This window comes from Mirounga angustirostris, unplaced genomic scaffold, assembly GCF_029215605.1.
Source record: "Mirounga angustirostris isolate CCGP_5_RB_7025 unplaced genomic scaffold, mMirAng1.0.hap1 SCAF_4, whole genome shotgun sequence".
NCBI lineage: Eukaryota > Metazoa > Chordata > Mammalia > Carnivora > Phocidae > Mirounga > Mirounga angustirostris.
Genome location: NW_026991712.1, coordinates 65,005,123 through 65,023,103, shown reverse-complemented (window position 1 = coordinate 65,023,103; position 17,981 = coordinate 65,005,123). Strand labels below are relative to the sequence as shown.

General features: G+C 32.8%; 1 protein-coding gene across 3 annotated transcripts in view; it reads right to left on the bottom strand.

Annotated features, from left to right (window-relative positions):
• Positions 1–17,981, bottom strand: part of MYBL1 (MYB proto-oncogene like 1) — a 39,329-nt gene that overhangs the window by 10,662 nt on the left and 10,686 nt on the right. For all 3 annotated transcript variants that reach the window (XM_054512583.2, XM_045896461.2, XM_045896462.2), the window contains exons 4-10: positions 14,883–14,975; positions 13,300–13,520; positions 9,081–9,255; positions 6,834–6,905; positions 6,000–6,104; positions 2,593–2,826; positions 1,144–1,512 (exon numbers count right to left, since the gene is read on the bottom strand). In XM_054512583.2, coding sequence (XP_054368558.1) covers positions 1,144–1,512; positions 2,593–2,826; positions 6,000–6,104; positions 6,834–6,905; positions 9,081–9,255; positions 13,300–13,520; positions 14,883–14,975 — 1,269 coding nt within the window. The remainder of the gene's footprint in view (positions 1–1,143; positions 1,513–2,592; positions 2,827–5,999; positions 6,105–6,833; positions 6,906–9,080; positions 9,256–13,299; positions 13,521–14,882; positions 14,976–17,981) is intronic.

Here is a 17,981-nt window from a genome sequence, read left to right as displayed (position 1 = left end):
TCTCAAAACCCTGCAGTGGTGCCCATCAATTACAGGATAAAATTCAAGCTCTTTACTATGGGATACAAGGTCTTTATTACCATGCCTCAACCTTTTCAGCCACTTTCCACCTTAGGATTTATATTTCAACAAAAATTGCTAGTGTTCAAAACTCCAAAAATAGAAAATTGCTAGTGTGCCCAACCCAGTTTCACCTTCCTCAGGATGCTTTGTAACTCTGAGATCTGGGGTGCTATTGGAAAACGCAACTATTCAAACTGTATTCTGTGTCAATGGTATCCCCTGAGGCACAGGGGGACTGATTTTCAGAGAACAGAGTGCTTATGTACAGTCAGATTCTCCTAACTTCCCAGCATCAAAGTACACCTTCAATAATATCCCAGCATCTTCCAAGTTTATTTGACCATTAAATTTTCTTCTTTTTCCATAAAACTTTTTAACCTCTACCAAGACACTTTCAGTAAACATCAGCTCCATTCTCTTACTAACTGACCATGGACAAATTGCTTAACTTCTGAATTTGTTCCACCTAGCTCCTAAGGTCGTTTGGAAGAGGATTAACTGAGATGCTATAATAAAAGTGTTTAGCATATAGCCTGGAATGCAGTATTCATTAAGAAAGATAGTATTATAAAATAAGAGATACAGTTTGCCCTGTATCTCTTGTAAATATCTGCTACCCAGGAACATTAACTCCAAGAGAAAGTGAGTATCTGTTCCTGACAACCTTAGAAAACCTTCAGACACATGAAATTCTTACAGTGAGCAGTTGTCTATGGATGTATAACCGGTATCTGTTGAACAGTTAATCAGGAAACTGGATCTCAGTCTCAACTCTGCCATTAGATAACTGTGGGCAAACCATTTTACCTTTCTGGGCCTATTTCCTGATGAGTTCTATAAAGATGTAGAACTACTTATCTAAAACATCCTTTTTGGCTCTAAAAATGTTAAGATACCATAATGCAACTACTATACTTTATGAGATAGCTTCTGATCTACCAGAGCTTAGCACTCTCATGTACACGTTTAAATACCTTACCCATTTTTATGTGTTATCAAAGCAACAAACTGCTAGTAAGGATATTAAGGATGTTAATCGAGCTCACCAACATTTGGAAACAACCAAAAACAACCCTCTACCTGTGAAGGAGAAAATGGTAGTGTTTTCACCGGCGTATGTTTTAGTGCTGTATTACCACCATCATTGAAACAGCCATCGCTATGTTCGCTGCTGGGGGACTGACCCACTCGCATTCTTCTCTTCTTTCTGAGGATGGTTGGTGGAGTGCTAAACTTGGCCACATTTGGGGATGTTACAGGAACAGCCTCACCGTCTGCACCATTACAACTGGTTTTTTTCCCTTCAAGTACAAGACTGACATTAAATTGACATTCCATGGCTCCTTCATTGTGTTGAATTCTCATTAGTTTGACTGGGGTGGACTTGACAGGAGAAGCAGCAGCATCAGAAAGATCGAAACTGGTAACATCACTCCATGCTACAGGATCCTGCAATAAAATAAATCCTTAACTAATTAACTAAAGCTAATGCTTTAAACTAGTTAAATGTGATATCAAACATAGAAAGATGACTTTCACAAAGTTAACTACTCATTTTTATTAGGAGAAATAGGCTTTTCTTGTTCTTTTTTTTTTTTTTTAAAGAAAGGCCATTTGAGAGGAAGAGATTATGGTTTGACTACAACTCCAATTTGGAACATTCTGAAATAATATTTCATTTAATTCAGTAGCTGAAGCTTACTGTCAAAGTAAGTAAAAAGAATAAATTATTTTAAGTTATTATCAAAGAATACAATTCTTCATAAAACTTCACACTCTATTCCACATCAGAAAAATACTATCAAATTCAATATAATTTGGTAATGTGTATGGAACATCTTCAAAATGGTCATACACTTTGATCCAGAAATTCAGTCTAACCTAAGGAAATAATCATGATTTTACACAAAGGTTTACATAACATATTCTGTAATTTGTAATACTGAAAAACTGGATACCACCTAAATGTTCAATAATAGTACACTGAGTAAATAAATTTTTTTACATTCATATGATAGAATAGTATGAGTCATTAAAGTTGAAGTTTAAAAAATAGTTAAGAAAACAAAGACATGCTCATGATATAATGTAGAAAAAAAATCCACAAACAAAATACATAAGAGTATCTTTTGGTTTAAAAATATATGCATGCATGTATGTCTTATATGTATAGAACACACCCTGAAAGAAATACTTCAGATTATTAACTCTGGGCTTCTGGAGGATTTTTCTTTTTTACAGTTTCATCTAGTTTCCAACTCTCTCTAATATACTTGTACAACTTGTATAATAAAAAATAGTTAAATTTTATTTTTTAAAAATTTTAGACAAAGTACATACAGAGATAGATATAGATTTAAGTTTTTTGTTTTTCCCAAAAGCCACTGCAAAAAATCAGAATAAAATTAAGCATGACATACAAAGGAATGTTTAAAATAAAACTGGTCAGTGTCCCTTAAACTAAGTTTCCGACCATGAAACCATGTAACTAAAATTGAGCTTTTGATAATCTCACAATTTCAAACTTACAGATTCAATAAGTTCTAGAGTCTCTGCAAATTCTGGGATGGTCTGTAGAGAGGACAGCACAGCATTTGCCTCTACGGCCAGGAACTTTGTGGGTGAATTCTGCTGAGCAGACAGAGTTTGATTTTCATCCATACTGTAAAACTCACTAGTGTGCTCCTCGAGGCTATTTAGAGTATTAGACATGCTATCATCCATGAGGAAACTACCAGACCAGCTAGAAAAGCTTCCAGGTTGCTAAAAGTACAAAAGAAATGTATTATTTGTCATTCTCAACCTAGGCATAAATTTGGATTTTAAGTAAGAGTTTTTTCCTAGGATAACATACTTCACAACATTTCAGCTAAAAAATATAGTAGCAAATATACTGTCTTTCCTCAAAATGGATGTAAACATTTTTTTCATTAAACCTCTTGTCTCTATTTCTTTTTTCTAACTAAATTTTTTTTTTTAATTTATAAAGTCATGGTGAGATAAAACTAGCACATGTATGCAACATAAAGTTCAAGCTCCCAGAATGTGGTCTCTCTCTACCTTTTACCCTTCATCTCGCAACACTTTCACTCATCCTCCTTCCAGGGAATACCGAATACCCAACTATAGTCGTTGCAATTCCCACACGAGTTAGTCTTTGACCCCAGAATGCCTTTGCACAAACTACTGCTCCCGTTATCTAGAATGCTCTCCAACACAGACCAGGGAAAACTTTTATTCTTCATTTTAAGATACACTTCAAATATTGGAAAGTACTCCATCTGATCATCCACTTTTACCTGTTTCACTTACAATAATGTCCTGGTTCATCTACTTTGCTGGAATATAATCATTGCCTTCCAAGATTGAGCTCAAATAGGATTTCTTCTAGGAACACTTCTCTGACTACCTAAACCTTAGACACCTCTCTTATGTGCCCTATAAAACTTTGTGACTTATTTTATCACACTACTTCCTATTTCTTGTCTGTGTCCTCACTGCAGAGTAAATCCTTTGAAGTCAGGAGCTGTGTCATTTTTCTCTCTCTGAAGAGGTACAGTGGCAATTTACTTATCTTTTGAGCTTAGCTTCCTAGTATCTCATAATAAAAAAACAAGAAAGGAGACCTTGAAGAGTCATGGTTAAGAAACAATATGTAATTTGAAAGTTGTTAAGAGTGGATCCTAAGAGTTCTCATTATATGAAAAAAGTAGTTTTTCCCTTTTTCTTTTCTTTTTCTGTTTTGTACCTATATTAGATGACAGATGTTAACTAAACTTATTGTGGTTATCATTTCACAATATATGTAAGTCAATTCATTATGCTGTACACCTTAAACATACAGTGCTGTATGTCCTATCTCAATAAAACTTGGGAAAAAAATATGTAAAGCATATATCTCTGTCCAGAACTCTCGGAGGTGATAAAAATGTTCTTACATCTGAAACTGCTCACTATGAGAGCCACTAGCCATATGAGCAACCAAAATGTGACTAGTACAACTGAGGAACTGAATTTTTAAATTTCATTTAAAATTAAATGGGGCTAGTAGCCTACCATATTTTAGAAAGCACACTGTCCCGTCCACAGGAAGTACTCAATAAATGGCACCTATTATTTTTAAAAATAAAAATTACTAGAATGTGCTAGATAGTCAATAACTAGAAAACAATAGCAAAATGTTTGCTAGACAACAATAGCAAAATGTTAAGTTTCAAGTAAGGTGGAAAAAAATTTCCAACATTGTTATAAAATAAGTTCCACCTGTTTTAAATTTCTTCCAAAATAAAAGAAATTAAGGCACTCTTAGTTTATTAGCATAGCCAACTTCCGAGTTTACAATCACTTTCTAGAGATAGGTTCCAAGCCGTATGCATTTCAATTAAATTTGGAGGTGGGAAAAAGATTCAAAAAGGTGATTAGGCCCAGTGGAAAAACCAAAGGGTTGCATTCAGACTCACCTGAATTTAATTTTTAACAACAAACCACCTACTTCACAGAGTTAACATAAGGATTACTAAGAATACATAAAACACACCTATAATGGTCGAACATAATAGATACTCAGTAAAATGACAATATTTATTATCAAATAATTTTTAAGAATAAATATTTTATATGTGTATGGACTCTACTCCACTAGGTGTAGCAACTTCCCTCTAGAATCCAGAATCTCCAACCAGATCTTTACGAGAATGGATTTTAGATAAATAAGTTCTAAAAAAATTAATAGCTTCCTTCATTTTAATGCAAAATGCCATTTCTTTTAGCTACTTATATCTTTCTGTTAAATTAAAAATGACAGAAACTATCAAAAAAATAAAAAATGGTTTGAACATGATATAATTATCTAGAAACGTGGACTCTCTAATCATAACTATTTATTTCTCAATAAAACCAAAATTAATTTTAAAATAAGTACACTTCAGGTCTTCCTATTTGCCCAGGGTTTTTGCAATTTCAAAACAAAAACTATGCCTCCTATGGCATGCATCTTGTCTGTTGTGGTTAACAAACGTTGTTTTTATTAACACTTTTAAATGGTTTAAAGAGATCACCAGTTGCCTTGTAACACTATTTCAAGAACTCAGTTTATTCTATTTAGTAATTTTGTATTAGTTCTCAGTCACCCTGAATGGACAGTCCCCTCATTAAGCTGCAAACCAAGAATAACCCTTTCCTAAATGCAAAACAAATCTCAGGATATTAAACTTAAAAGTATAAACTTTTTTTCCTTTAATCCATCTAACATAGCCTAACTTAGCTAGAATGAATACCATTTATCCTAATTTAATACTCCTAATTGTTCCCGTCAACCAAATCCCAGACAATAGTTTTCACATGTGGTAATCAATATTCACATAAAAATTTTTTAAGAACATAAAACCTAAATGTTCCCTTTCCCTATATTTTTTAAGTTATTATTTTTTTCTAATTTACCAAATTTGTATTCATAATAAATAGGAAAAAATGCTCAAGGACAGAATAAAGGCAATTTTGAAGCACATAAATCTCTACACATCTATTAAATGCTTTATTTTTCAAACTTTTTTTCTATTAAAGCCATCATTACAAGGAATGTCTAAAATAAAAGCAGAGCCAAAAATCATAATAAAAGCAAAGCCTAATCTAAACCACACATCATTTTCACAAATATATATATATATATTGCAGATCATACCTTAAGTCTGCTTGACATTTACAACTCAACAAGCATCTTAACACAGAACATTGTAAAATATGTTCAAAGAGTTGTATATCAAAATCAGGCAACCTCAACAATGCAAAATAGAAAAACTATTTTTAGTCCACATTAAAATCTGAAGTCATACTGAATATGCTTTCCATGCATTAGTATATGAAAGTCAATGCTAATGAAAACAATAAAAGCACATAAGGATTCTAACAAAATCTAAACACTTAAGCTTATTTCTTACCGATGAAACTCGCTTTCTTCTAACTTCATTCTCAGCTGACATAAGAAGCAACTCAAGTTCCTTTATTTTTTTTTCCTTATCAGGATCTTCATCAATGAAGGGTGGCTAAAATAAGTTAAATAAAAGAGAAAGACATGCTACTTAAACAACTGTTTTTATTATTATTATATTATTAGTGTTCTAATTTTTATCTTCTATGCAACATAAAATCTATTTTCTCCAATAAAGCTTAATACAACTAAATCCCAAATGCTCAATATCACAATCTCTCTGGTATCTAAATATTTTCAATTTAACAGAAAAGATTTGGGAAATTTATTATTTTCTTTTTTTAAGTAATCTCTACCCCCAATGTGGGGCTCAAACTCATGTCCCCAAGATCGAGCCACAGGCTCTACTGACAGAGCCAGCCAGACAGCCCTAGAATTAGGAAATTCAAATGCATTAAAAAACTAAAAAAATAAACAAATACATTAAAAAAAACTATTGTATCATCTATATTAATTTAGAAATTTATGTCTGGAGTGTGTTTTATTAAATCATATGTATGCACATTCTATCCAATTTAAGAAAAATATGTCCATTTAAAACCCAAATGCTTTAAGTTGGAAAAATGAAAGGACGACTCTACTGGTGTTGTCAACCACCTTACATCTGTACAGTTTATATTTCTCAAACCCATTTATAAACTTTCTCCTTTAGTGTTATAATACTCAAAGTAAATAGAACAGATAGTATTGTTTTTGCCCTAGTTTTATGAATGAGGAAATAGGACTATTAGACTTTCAAATATATGTTTGAAAGTGTTTCCTTTTTTTGCTATAAATAAGTTACCTGCATAAACGCAGGAGTCTGAACATGTTCTACACAATTGCCTTCAGGTGACACATACTGATAGCCTGGGATCTAAAAAGTAGTTAAAATATTAGTATCATACATATAGCACTATATCTGAGGCAAAGCATAAAAACTCTTGACAAAATATCAGCATTAAAAACTCATAAAGTATCTCTTTAACTTTGAAAATTCATTTACATAGTAGTTTCTAATAACTACATCTTTGTTCCTAGAATCTACTAATGAAAAGTAACTCATAGGAAAGACCAATCTTCTCCTGGATGAAATACGAGAATTACTTGGCATATATTTATCAGCCAGTCTATTATCTACAATATCCACCAAATTATTTTTTTAATCTGCTATTAGAAGGATTGCTCTATCTCTGGAAGAAGACAAAGTAATTGTGTTCTTATCTTTCAGAGGAAGGGCTTGGTCCATATGAAGCACTCACAAAGACAGAGATTAAAGCAAGTTTTTCAATATTCATTCTTCCTACTCCTACCACCACCCCATGCCAATCTCTTTGTAAAAAGATATGAAAACAGAGGCTTCTTCTATTATTCTATTGCCTTAGAAAAACAATCAGAATCACTCATGTGCTTTTTAATACTCTGACAACAGACTAAGAATTATTTTCTTTCTTTTCTAAAGCATCTGTAGTAAGAATTTTGAAGTTGCATGCAAATTTAGTGTGCAATGGTGGAAAGAAACATGAAAAGGTATTTTTTAAAAACCAAAAAACCTAATAAATATAAATAAGAAATTGTTTATCTTCCATAATGGCCTACCTAAATCACTATCTGATGCAGAATCACCATACATAACTACTAACATAGAACTTAACTTTCACAATACTTGATTTGTATGTTATCACTAAACTTTCAATGAATTAGAAATTTCTTTCTCAAACTTTCCATTTAAATCTGTGACAGTATTTCAAACCAATCCATTTTTTCTTTCAAGTCAAAATTAGAATGATTTTTTTAGTAGTTCAAATGAGTTGAATTATGAATGCATAAATCTTTTAAGAATTACTAAAAGTATAATAAATAATTCTTAAAGTACAAGAAATATCCTTATTTTCCAATATATTTCGATTGAAACTGTTAAATACTCCCTTGACCCCAAATAATGTTTAAAACTATGTTTCTATGAGTTAAAAAAATAAATTTAAATGATAACCTTTCTAAGACAGAAGCAGAATGTTTCAGTTTATGGTGCTGAAATCTAGGACTCTAAAGAAAAATGTAAAGAAACAGACAATAAAAACCTTAAGGTATTGAGTATCAGCAGATAACTATACCGTCTTCACATGTTTTCCTATTTGTAAATTAAGATGTCATTATTTTTTAAAACGGTTTTAAAATTATGTCCAAAAAATAATGTCCACTTAATGAGGTAAATTCAAATCGAATCTGTGCATACTAACCACAGATTTTTAACACCCAGACAAATTTTATCTTTTGGTAGACACTATTTTTAAGTCCTGACTTAATCTTTACATTTTATGTGATAAGAACCAAGAATTGCTCAACATGAAAAATGGTATGACAGACAGGCAGACAGAAAAATATAAAACAAACCTTATGAAAACTCCTAAACTAATTTCTTGCAGAGAAGAAAATGCACTGTAAGGAAAATAGAGCTTGCCCTATCATGAGCTTGGGGAATCTCTAATGAACCTGATTAAACAAAGACTGACATCACTTAGTTGACTGGTTAGTAGGGAGAAAAGCAAAGTTGAGTGCCATCAAAGAACCAATTAATTATCTACCACACCTCCCAAAATGATGAATGGATTTTGACTATTTTTTCCTTAAAACCATTTTATACACACTTACCTCTTAGAGATAAGCAATACTACAAAATATTTCTTAAAAGGAAACTACAATGGATGATAAAGCACAGATGACCATAAGCTTTGAATCATAAATGAAGTTTCAAAGAATGGTAGCATTAGGAAATGTACATACTGTTTCTTAACTAGATAATATAAAAATTACATATAAAAGGAAACATTTTAATGAGTTTGTTTCCAAAATATTTATCAATCAAAATAAGTAGAGATAAACCTCCACTAATGGTCTAACAGCTTGTTATAGCAATTTTTTTTTCAGTTTGGAAATTTAAATGTCTATTCCCCTTAATATATGTTATATCTGTCATATTAAGAAATCAATCATTCTCCCATATAACAACTAAAGAAATCTTTTAAATAATAAAGGTATTAAAAATATGTGCCTGAACAGGTATGTAAAACTGATTCTGGGTTTGCAAATGGTCCATAGTCGCACAAGGTTTGTGTTGAAGTTTAGATGAAGATCGTTCTGATTTTATTCCATCTTGTAAGTAGCCCTCCTGTTCCACTTTTCTTCGCATGGTAGAATTCCAGTGATTTTTGATAGAATTATCAGTCCTAAGAAATGAAAGTGTATAATTTAAAAGGAAAAAAAAAAAGGATTCCACAAATTTTAACACTGTATAAAGTGTACAAAGTGCTTAAAACAAATTTTCACAAATAATGGAACTAGATACTTTCTCAATTCAAAGATAAACTGTCAGTCAGGCATAGTTCTAAACAGTGGAGATAGAGCAGTGATGAGAAAGTCCTTCTCTCATGAGGCTTACATTCTCATTGAAAGTGTGGAAGCATGGAAGGAGTGAAGAATAGAAAAACAAAAAAATAAGAAGAAAAACATTAGTTTTTCTTCAAGCTAAATTCAACAATACATAAAAAATCATATACCATGATCAACTGGGACTTATTCTAAGGATACAAAGATGGTTCAATATCTGCAAAATAAATCAATACCATATTAACAAAATAAAGGATAAAAATCATATCATCTCAATAGGTGGAGAAAAAGTATTTGATAAAATTCAGCATCCATTTATGATAAAAACTCTCAACAAAGTGGGTACAGAGGAAACATATCTCAACATAATAAAAGCCATACAGGACAAACCCACAGCTAACATCATACTCAGTGGTGAAAAGCTGAAAGCTCTTCCTCTAAGATCAGGAACAAGACAAGGATGCCCATTCCTGCAACTTTCATTCAACATAGTTTGGGAAGTCCTAGCCACAGCAATCAGACAAGAAAAAGAAAGAAAAGGCATCCAAATTTGAAAAGAAGTAAAACTGTCACTATTTGCTGATGACATGACTATATATAAAAAAAAAAACTAAAGAATCCACCAAAAAAACATTAGAATAAGTGAATTCAGTAAAGTTGCAGGATACAAAATCAGTATACAGAAATCTGTTGTGTTTCTAATACACTAATAACAAGCTATCAAAAAGAAATTAAGAAAACAATACCATTCACAATCACATCAAATAGAATATAATACCTAGGAATAAATTTATCAGGGAGGTGAAAGACCTATATTCTGAAAACGGTAAGACACTGATTAAAGAAACTTAAGACAGCACAAATAAATGGAAATACATACTATGCTTATAGACTGGAAGAATTATTAAAATGTACATACTACAAAAAGCGATCTACAGATTCAATGCAATCCCTACGAAAATACCAATAGCATTTTTCATAGAGCTAGAACAAATAATCCTAAAATTTGTACAGAACCACAAAAGGCCCCAAATAACCAAAGCAATCTTGAGAGAGAAGAACAAAGCTGAAGTATCACACTCCCAGATTTCAAACTATACTACAAAGTGATAGTAATCAAAACAGTATGGTAATGATACAAAAGAAACATAGGTCAAAGGAAGAGAATAGAGTCCAGAAATAAACCCACGCTTATACAGTCAGTTAATCTTTAACAAATGAGGTAAGAACATACAATGGGGAGAAGACAGTCTTACCAATAAAGGGTGCTGGGAAAACAGGACAACTACATGAAAGGATAAAACTGGACCACTTTCTTATACAATATACAAAAATAAACTCAAGATAGATTAAAGACTTAAATATAAGACCAGAGACCACAAAACTACTCAAAGAAAACAGGCAGTTAGCACTTGGACATTGGTCTAAGTAGTACTTTCTTGAACCTGTCAGACAAGGGCAACAAAAACAAAAAGCACTACATCAAACTAAAAAGCTTTTACACAGTGAAGAAAACCATCCACAAAACAAAACCTACTGAATAGGAGGAGATATTTGCAAATGATATAAACAATAGGGGTTAACATCCAAAATATATAAAGAACTCATACAACTTAATATAAAAAAAAAATCAAAAAATGAGGAGAGAACATGAACAGACATTTCTCCAAAGAAGGAATATAAATGGCTTATACACTTAAAAAGATGCTCACTAATCATCACTAATCATCAGGGAAAGGCAAATCAAAACCACAATGACCTATCACCCCATGCAGGTTAGAATGGCTACTATCAAAAAATACCAAAAAAAAGTGTTGGCAAGGATGTGGAGAAAAAAGAACCCTCATGAACTCTTGGTGGGAATGCAAAAAGGTACAGCCACCACGGAAAACAGTATGAAGGTTCCTCAAAAAATTAAAAGTAAAACTACCATATGATCCAGTAATTCCATTTCTGGAAATTTATCTGAAAAAAACAAAAACACTAATACAAAGATATATGCACACCCATGTTCATTGCAGCATTATTTACAGCCAAAATATGGAGCCAACCCAAGTGGCCACTGATAGATGAATAGAAAAATAAGATGTGGTATATGCATGCCATGGAATATTACTCAGCCATAAAAAAGAATGAAATCTTTTCATTTACAACAACATGGATGGACCTAGATGGTATTTTGCTAAGTGAAAAAAGTCAGATAAAGATATATACCATAGAATTTCACTTATCTGTGGAATCTAAAAAACAAAACAAACAGAACAGAAATAGACTCATGGATACTAAGAACAATTTTGTGGTTGCCAAAGGGGAGGGAGGTTGAGGGCTGGGCAAAATAGGGGAAGGAGATTAAAAGTACAAACTTCCAGCTATAAAATAAATAAGACATGGGGATAAAATGTACAGCATAGGGAATATAGTTAATAATATGTAACAATTTTGTATGGTGACAGATGGTAGCTAGGTTTAGCTTGGTGAGCACTTAAAAATGTATATAAATGTTAAATCACCATGTTGTATACCTGAAAATAATATAATATTACATGTCAAAAACACTTCAGTTGGAAAAAAGCAAAGAAAAACATCAGTGCAATGCAGATCATTAAAGTAGGATAAGAAAAGTGAGTAACTAGGGTAATTTGATAGGTGGTCCAGGAAGGCCTCTGTGAGGTGACAGTGAAGCTAAGAATGAATGACAAGAATGAACCTGCCGTACAAGAAAAGAAAAAAAGAGCATTCCAGATAAAGGCATAGAGAGGGCAAAGGCTAAAAGCCAGGAACAAACATGGTCAAGAAAAACAAACCAAAAATTAGAGAATCCCAATATTTTTTCACTAATTAGAATACCTAAGTTGGAAAGAGTTCACTGGCTCCCTTTTTACCTAAAGTTCCTTTTATAAAAATGGGAACCTTCAACCCACAATTACTTGTAGTATAAATTCCACCCTTCATAAAATATACAAACATTTACTGAGCATCGACTACATACATAAAGCGTTAAGGCACTTTATATTAAGGCTAACTTAAATGGACAGTAAAAAGATATATAAAAGACTGAAAACATCAGAAGTTCCTAAACCTGATTCAGTAAAAAACACGATGCTTTAATTTCCTTACCTATAAAAAAAGACAGCATTATTTGCTTTTAATATTTCATTAGTATATGAAAATTAAGTATATAGGTAAAAGCATTTTATAAACTATGAAGTACCATACAGAGACTACAGCAATAAAAAAACATGCAGACCTCTGAGTGAGGTATGGATTTTCCCAAGGTTGCTGGTCTACCGTACTACAGACAATCAGGAAACATTTGAACCAGAGCAATACATACTTATAGTATACTTACAGTATACCTATAGTATACAGGGGCGTATCGCTTTCCCTGAGGGAAATTCTGGATTTTAGCCACATGGATACATATACACTACTTCCATGATTTGAATAATACCATAATTAAGAATTGCATTTTCTCTCATGAACTTCCATAGTTTATTTCAGCCCATATATTTGCTATTCTCTGGTCTTATACATAGAATCCAATATGAAAGAAATCTCTTCAATTTAGATTCCATTCCAACCAGGTTTGTACAAAGAAGGTCTGTCTGACTGGCATTGATATGTGAACAATCTGTGGATTATATTAACTGTTCACATAATCTAAAGACTTAGCATTTTACTGCACAAATTACTGCTATAAAATATTTCATTAAAAAATAATTCTATCCTTTACACAGAATTTATTATAAATAGGCCCAAAGGAATGCCTGTCTAAATTTCAATTATAAATAAAAGTCATTGGGATACTTGCAAACATATTTAAAAGTAACTTAATAAAGATCAAGTTTAAGTACAGGAAAATGTATATACATTTATATAAGCACCTTCCAGGAAGTAGTTTGGCAATTTCTGCCCAACGATTTCCCAACCGCTTATGTGCTTCATAGATGATCCGGTCCTCTTCTTCTGTCCAGGAAGATTTCTTTACCTCAGGATTCAGATGATTATGCCATCTTTCTCTACACTGCTTGCCTATTCTTCCTTTCAAATGTTTTGCAATTAAAGACCATCTTTTTGGCCCATATTTCTGAACTAATTCAATAACCTAAGAAACAGAAAAACAAAGTTTAAAAAAGCACTATCTTTTTAAAAATAAATAATTCATGGGGATGTAATGTACAGCATGGTGACTATAGTTAACAATACTGTAATGCACATCTGAAAGCTGCTTAGAGAGATCTTAAAAATTCTCATCACAAGAAAAAAATTTTTGCAGCTATATATGGTGACAGATGTTAACTAGACTCATTGTTGTGATCATTTAGCAATATATACAAATAGCGAATCATTATGTGGTACACCTGAAACTAATACAGTGTTACATGTCAGTTATACCTCAATTAAAAAAAAGGTTTTAATTACCTTTAATTACCTTTTAATTACCTTACAAATTACCTTGACAGAATTTTGAAACATAAGAATACTATTTTTTAATGCATTAAATCCAAACCACAACAATTTTTCTCATATTCATCATTTGCCAAGTACAAAAGTACAAACTTAATCAAAATACAAGGTGCTAATTAAAGTGAATTGTAAGTTAAATTGTTTTCATTGAAAATTAATTTAAAACAACAGTAAAGATGTTGAGACTTATAGATTTTCTACTCCTGTATCTTTTTTTAAAAAAAAGCTTCAGCTGAAAGCCAAATAAATCAGTTTGGAAGCAGGAAGGATCTACAAATTTACTGTCTTCATTTCTTCCTTTCTCACACTAAAAGGATACAGATCACACATTGTAAAACCTATCACTGACCATCAAGTAAAGCAGATCAGTTCTGAGCCTGGTGAACGTTTTTTTTTTTTGAGTGGGAAGAAACATGCTCTAATTCCCCAACTACATTAACGTTTCTGCCATAAAGAACATGAACTAAAGGGCAATTCCTAGTGGAGGGCAGCAATATTCCTATTCTCAGACTTTTATAACACAAAGAATTACCTTAGTTTTTAAATCATCCAACCCTTTAGAAACACGATGCTCTGGTATCTACCTTATTTGGGGGCTCATTACAGGTCAAGAGGGATAGTTAAGAATGACTTTCTTACATATCATGTTATCAGATAAAATAAAAATTTAAATTGTTTTTAAAATGTTAACTCAATTTTCAACAAGAAGCTATACCCTAAATGTTGCTAACTTAAGCTCTAAATAAGATGACTTAGCTGACAGCATTTTTCCTCCTGTAAACCAAACTCTCAGAAAGAAAAAGCTATGTATATTATACTTGGTTTGACTCAATTCAGAAAAACTACATTTCCAGACACTCACCTTTCAATTCTTCTACAAGCAGCACCCAAAGAACAAAATCATGTGATTTAAACATATTCTTTGTGACAAAACAATATATTAGGAAGAAAAAAAGCCAGCCCACCTACACAGTCGGAATAAAGAATATGAACATGTTACCCTCTGATCTTCTTCTTTAGTCCAAGGACCCTTTATCAATTCTGGATTTAAAACTTTCTGCCATCGATGCTGGCACTGAAAATCCGAACGATTCTGAAAGAATTGATGATTTTATTATTGAATAATTCATGTAACACTGTATTGAAAATCCGAATGATCCTGAAAGAATTAATTTTGTTATTGAATAATTTTTGATATTTTGTCTTCCAGAAAGCAAATCAGCCTAAACTCAAGAAGAAAGTCTTCAAGAATAATGTATTCAATATCATTCTTTAAACTGGGGGTGTGTCTGGGTGACTCAGTCGGTTAAGCATCTGCCTTCAGTTCAGGTCATGATCCCAGGGTCCTGGGATGTAATCCCGTATCATCGGGCTTCCTGCTCAGCGGGGAGTCTGCTTCTGCTTCTCCCTCTTCCTCGGCCCCTCCCCCTGCTTATTCTCTCCCTCATTCTCTCTCTCAAATAAATAAAATCTTTAAAAAAAATAGAAATGTGGGGTTAGGTGGGAAGGTGGACTCAAGCAGGCTGATCATGGGCAAATGTCAGAAGTGGCTTTTGGAGTCCCTCTGAAGCTCCTTCTCCCTTCATCCCTCTGCTGGGCTCTTATCCTGGACTCACTTGCTACAGACCTCTCCTAGCTCATGTCCCCATGGTACATTTGGGCTGAGTGTCATTACCTGAGTGCACACTCCCTCTGTGCTCTCTCTCAAATAAATAAATAAAATCTTTAAAAAAAAAATTCTTTAAACTGTAGTATTTATTGGGGCACCTGGGTGGCCCAGTCAGTTAAGTGTCTGCCTTCGGCTCAGGTCGTGATCTCAGAGTCCTGGGATCTGCCCCTGTTCTAGGGCTCGCTGCTCAGCAAGGAATCTGCTTCTCCCTCTCCCTCTGACCCTCCCTGAAACTCATGCGTGCCCTCACTCTCAAATTAAAAAAAAAAAGAAAGGCCTTAAACTGTAATATTTATCTTACATGCCTATGTCTCGATTCATTCTTAAATTAAAGCCTTTGGCAGAGCTTAGACTATCTATATTATTTTAATTTATAAGTATGTGTCTCTGCAGTGCACCTTACAACATAGCAAAATGCAAAGCTATTTAACACAGATACTGCCATAAAGAAATGTATCTAAGATTGAGGAATAAAAGGGAGTAGACAGAAAACTATACAAAGCAGACATATGAACCCAAATAGCATAGCGATCTGAATTCATATAGTACAGCAATACTTAAAAACCCCTAAAGGCATTACTAGACCACTGCATGGTATTTAAAGGATTTTTATAAATGATGAACTCCAAGTTATCAAGAAAAAAACTAAATATATCTATATGAAAGATGTGCATGACATATCAGTTAAATTATTTAAGTGTTGAAGCTTAAAAGGAAAATGAATTTACCAGGATAAGAAAGCCTTATGTAGAAACATCTCAAATTCCAAAAATCATTAACAAATGAAGCCTTAGTCAATTCATGACCTAGTAACTCTTACATATAATAATAATACATAATAATAACAACAAAACACTTAACTTCACGACTGATTCAGAGTTTACAAAAATATTAGTTCATATATAGGATTATGGATAATGTTGTTTACCAGTGGCTGTCTCTGTGCCTGGTGGATTTCAAATTATGTTTAAGCTGATTTTCATTTATGGCTTCTAACCATCAATGCTGATCCATTTTAAGGCTATCATTTTCTTCAAAATAATCAGGCAGTTCCTGCATGTCACTGTAACATTTCTCTGTTCTCTTCATTTGCTGCTATTTCATTGAAGTTAAACTGATAAAGCTAATATAAATAACTTTTCTAATTTAGTTTCCATTTATTGAACACCTGCTAAATGTCAGGAAATGTGCCAAAATCCTATATATGTTATTTCTAATTCTCACAACAAATACTACGAAAACAGTACTATTATTTACATATTGTAGATAAGGAAGCTGAAAATCAAAAAAGTTAAGTAATTTTTCTAAGACCAAACAGCTAATAGAGCTGACACCTGAATATAGACTGACTCCAAAACTTATGCTCTTTCCATTATCTGGTCTCAATTTTCAGGTTATGTTGAAAAGCATCATAACAATTTAGAAAGAACATAGGTAACCTGGTTTCTGAAACCCATGGTAGTCAAAACAGAAATTCAAAAATGAATATTTTGCCTCACTACCTTTAATGTAGTAAGGAACAAAAGGAATGTATGTGAAAACACTTTGTAAATTATAAAATTACATACTAATGAATAGTATGTGAATAGTATGATGAACAATTAAGTATAATTCTTTTAAAAATCAGTAACACCTTAAAATGCAAACATTAAATGACAAACTTTTCAACAGATCTTTTTCTGATTTTATTGATCAGCTGCCAAAAGATTTCAGTGTATTTAACTTCTTTCAAATGTTTTAATGTTTATCAACAAATATTTATAAAGCCCTAACCAAACTTAGCATCATTTTCATTTTAGATTAGTAATCTTTTTAGGCCCCTGTATAAATTATTAGAAAATCAGACTTTCTGACCTTTGACCACTATAGGAAGATCAGAACAACAGAAATGTTTTTAGAAAGGAAACCTAAGTCTAAAATAATGAAGACACAGGGCGCCTGGGTGGCTCAGCTGGTTAAGCGACTGCCTTCGGCTCAGGTCATGATCCCGGAGTCCTGGGATCGAGTCCCACATCGGGCTCCCGGCTCAGCGGGGAGCCTGCTTCTCCCTCTGACCCTATCCCCTCTCATGCTGTTTCTCTCTCTCTCTCTCTCAGATAAATAAATAAATAAAATCTTTAAAAAAAAATAAAAATAAAAAAAATAAATAAATAATGAAGACACATTTCTGAAAAACAGCAAATTTAATCCAATGACCTATATCATCCATGTTAGAAATAGAAGATAATAGGGATGCCTGGGTGGCTCAGTCGGTTAAGCGTCTGCCTTCGGCTCAGGTCATGATCCCAGGGTCCTGGGATCGAGTCCCACATCGGGCTCCCTGCTCTGCGGGGAGCCTGTTTCTCCCTCTGCCTCTGCCTCTCTCTCTCTATCTCTCATGAATAAATAAATAAAATCTTTAAAAAAAAAAAAAAAGAAATAGAAGATAAT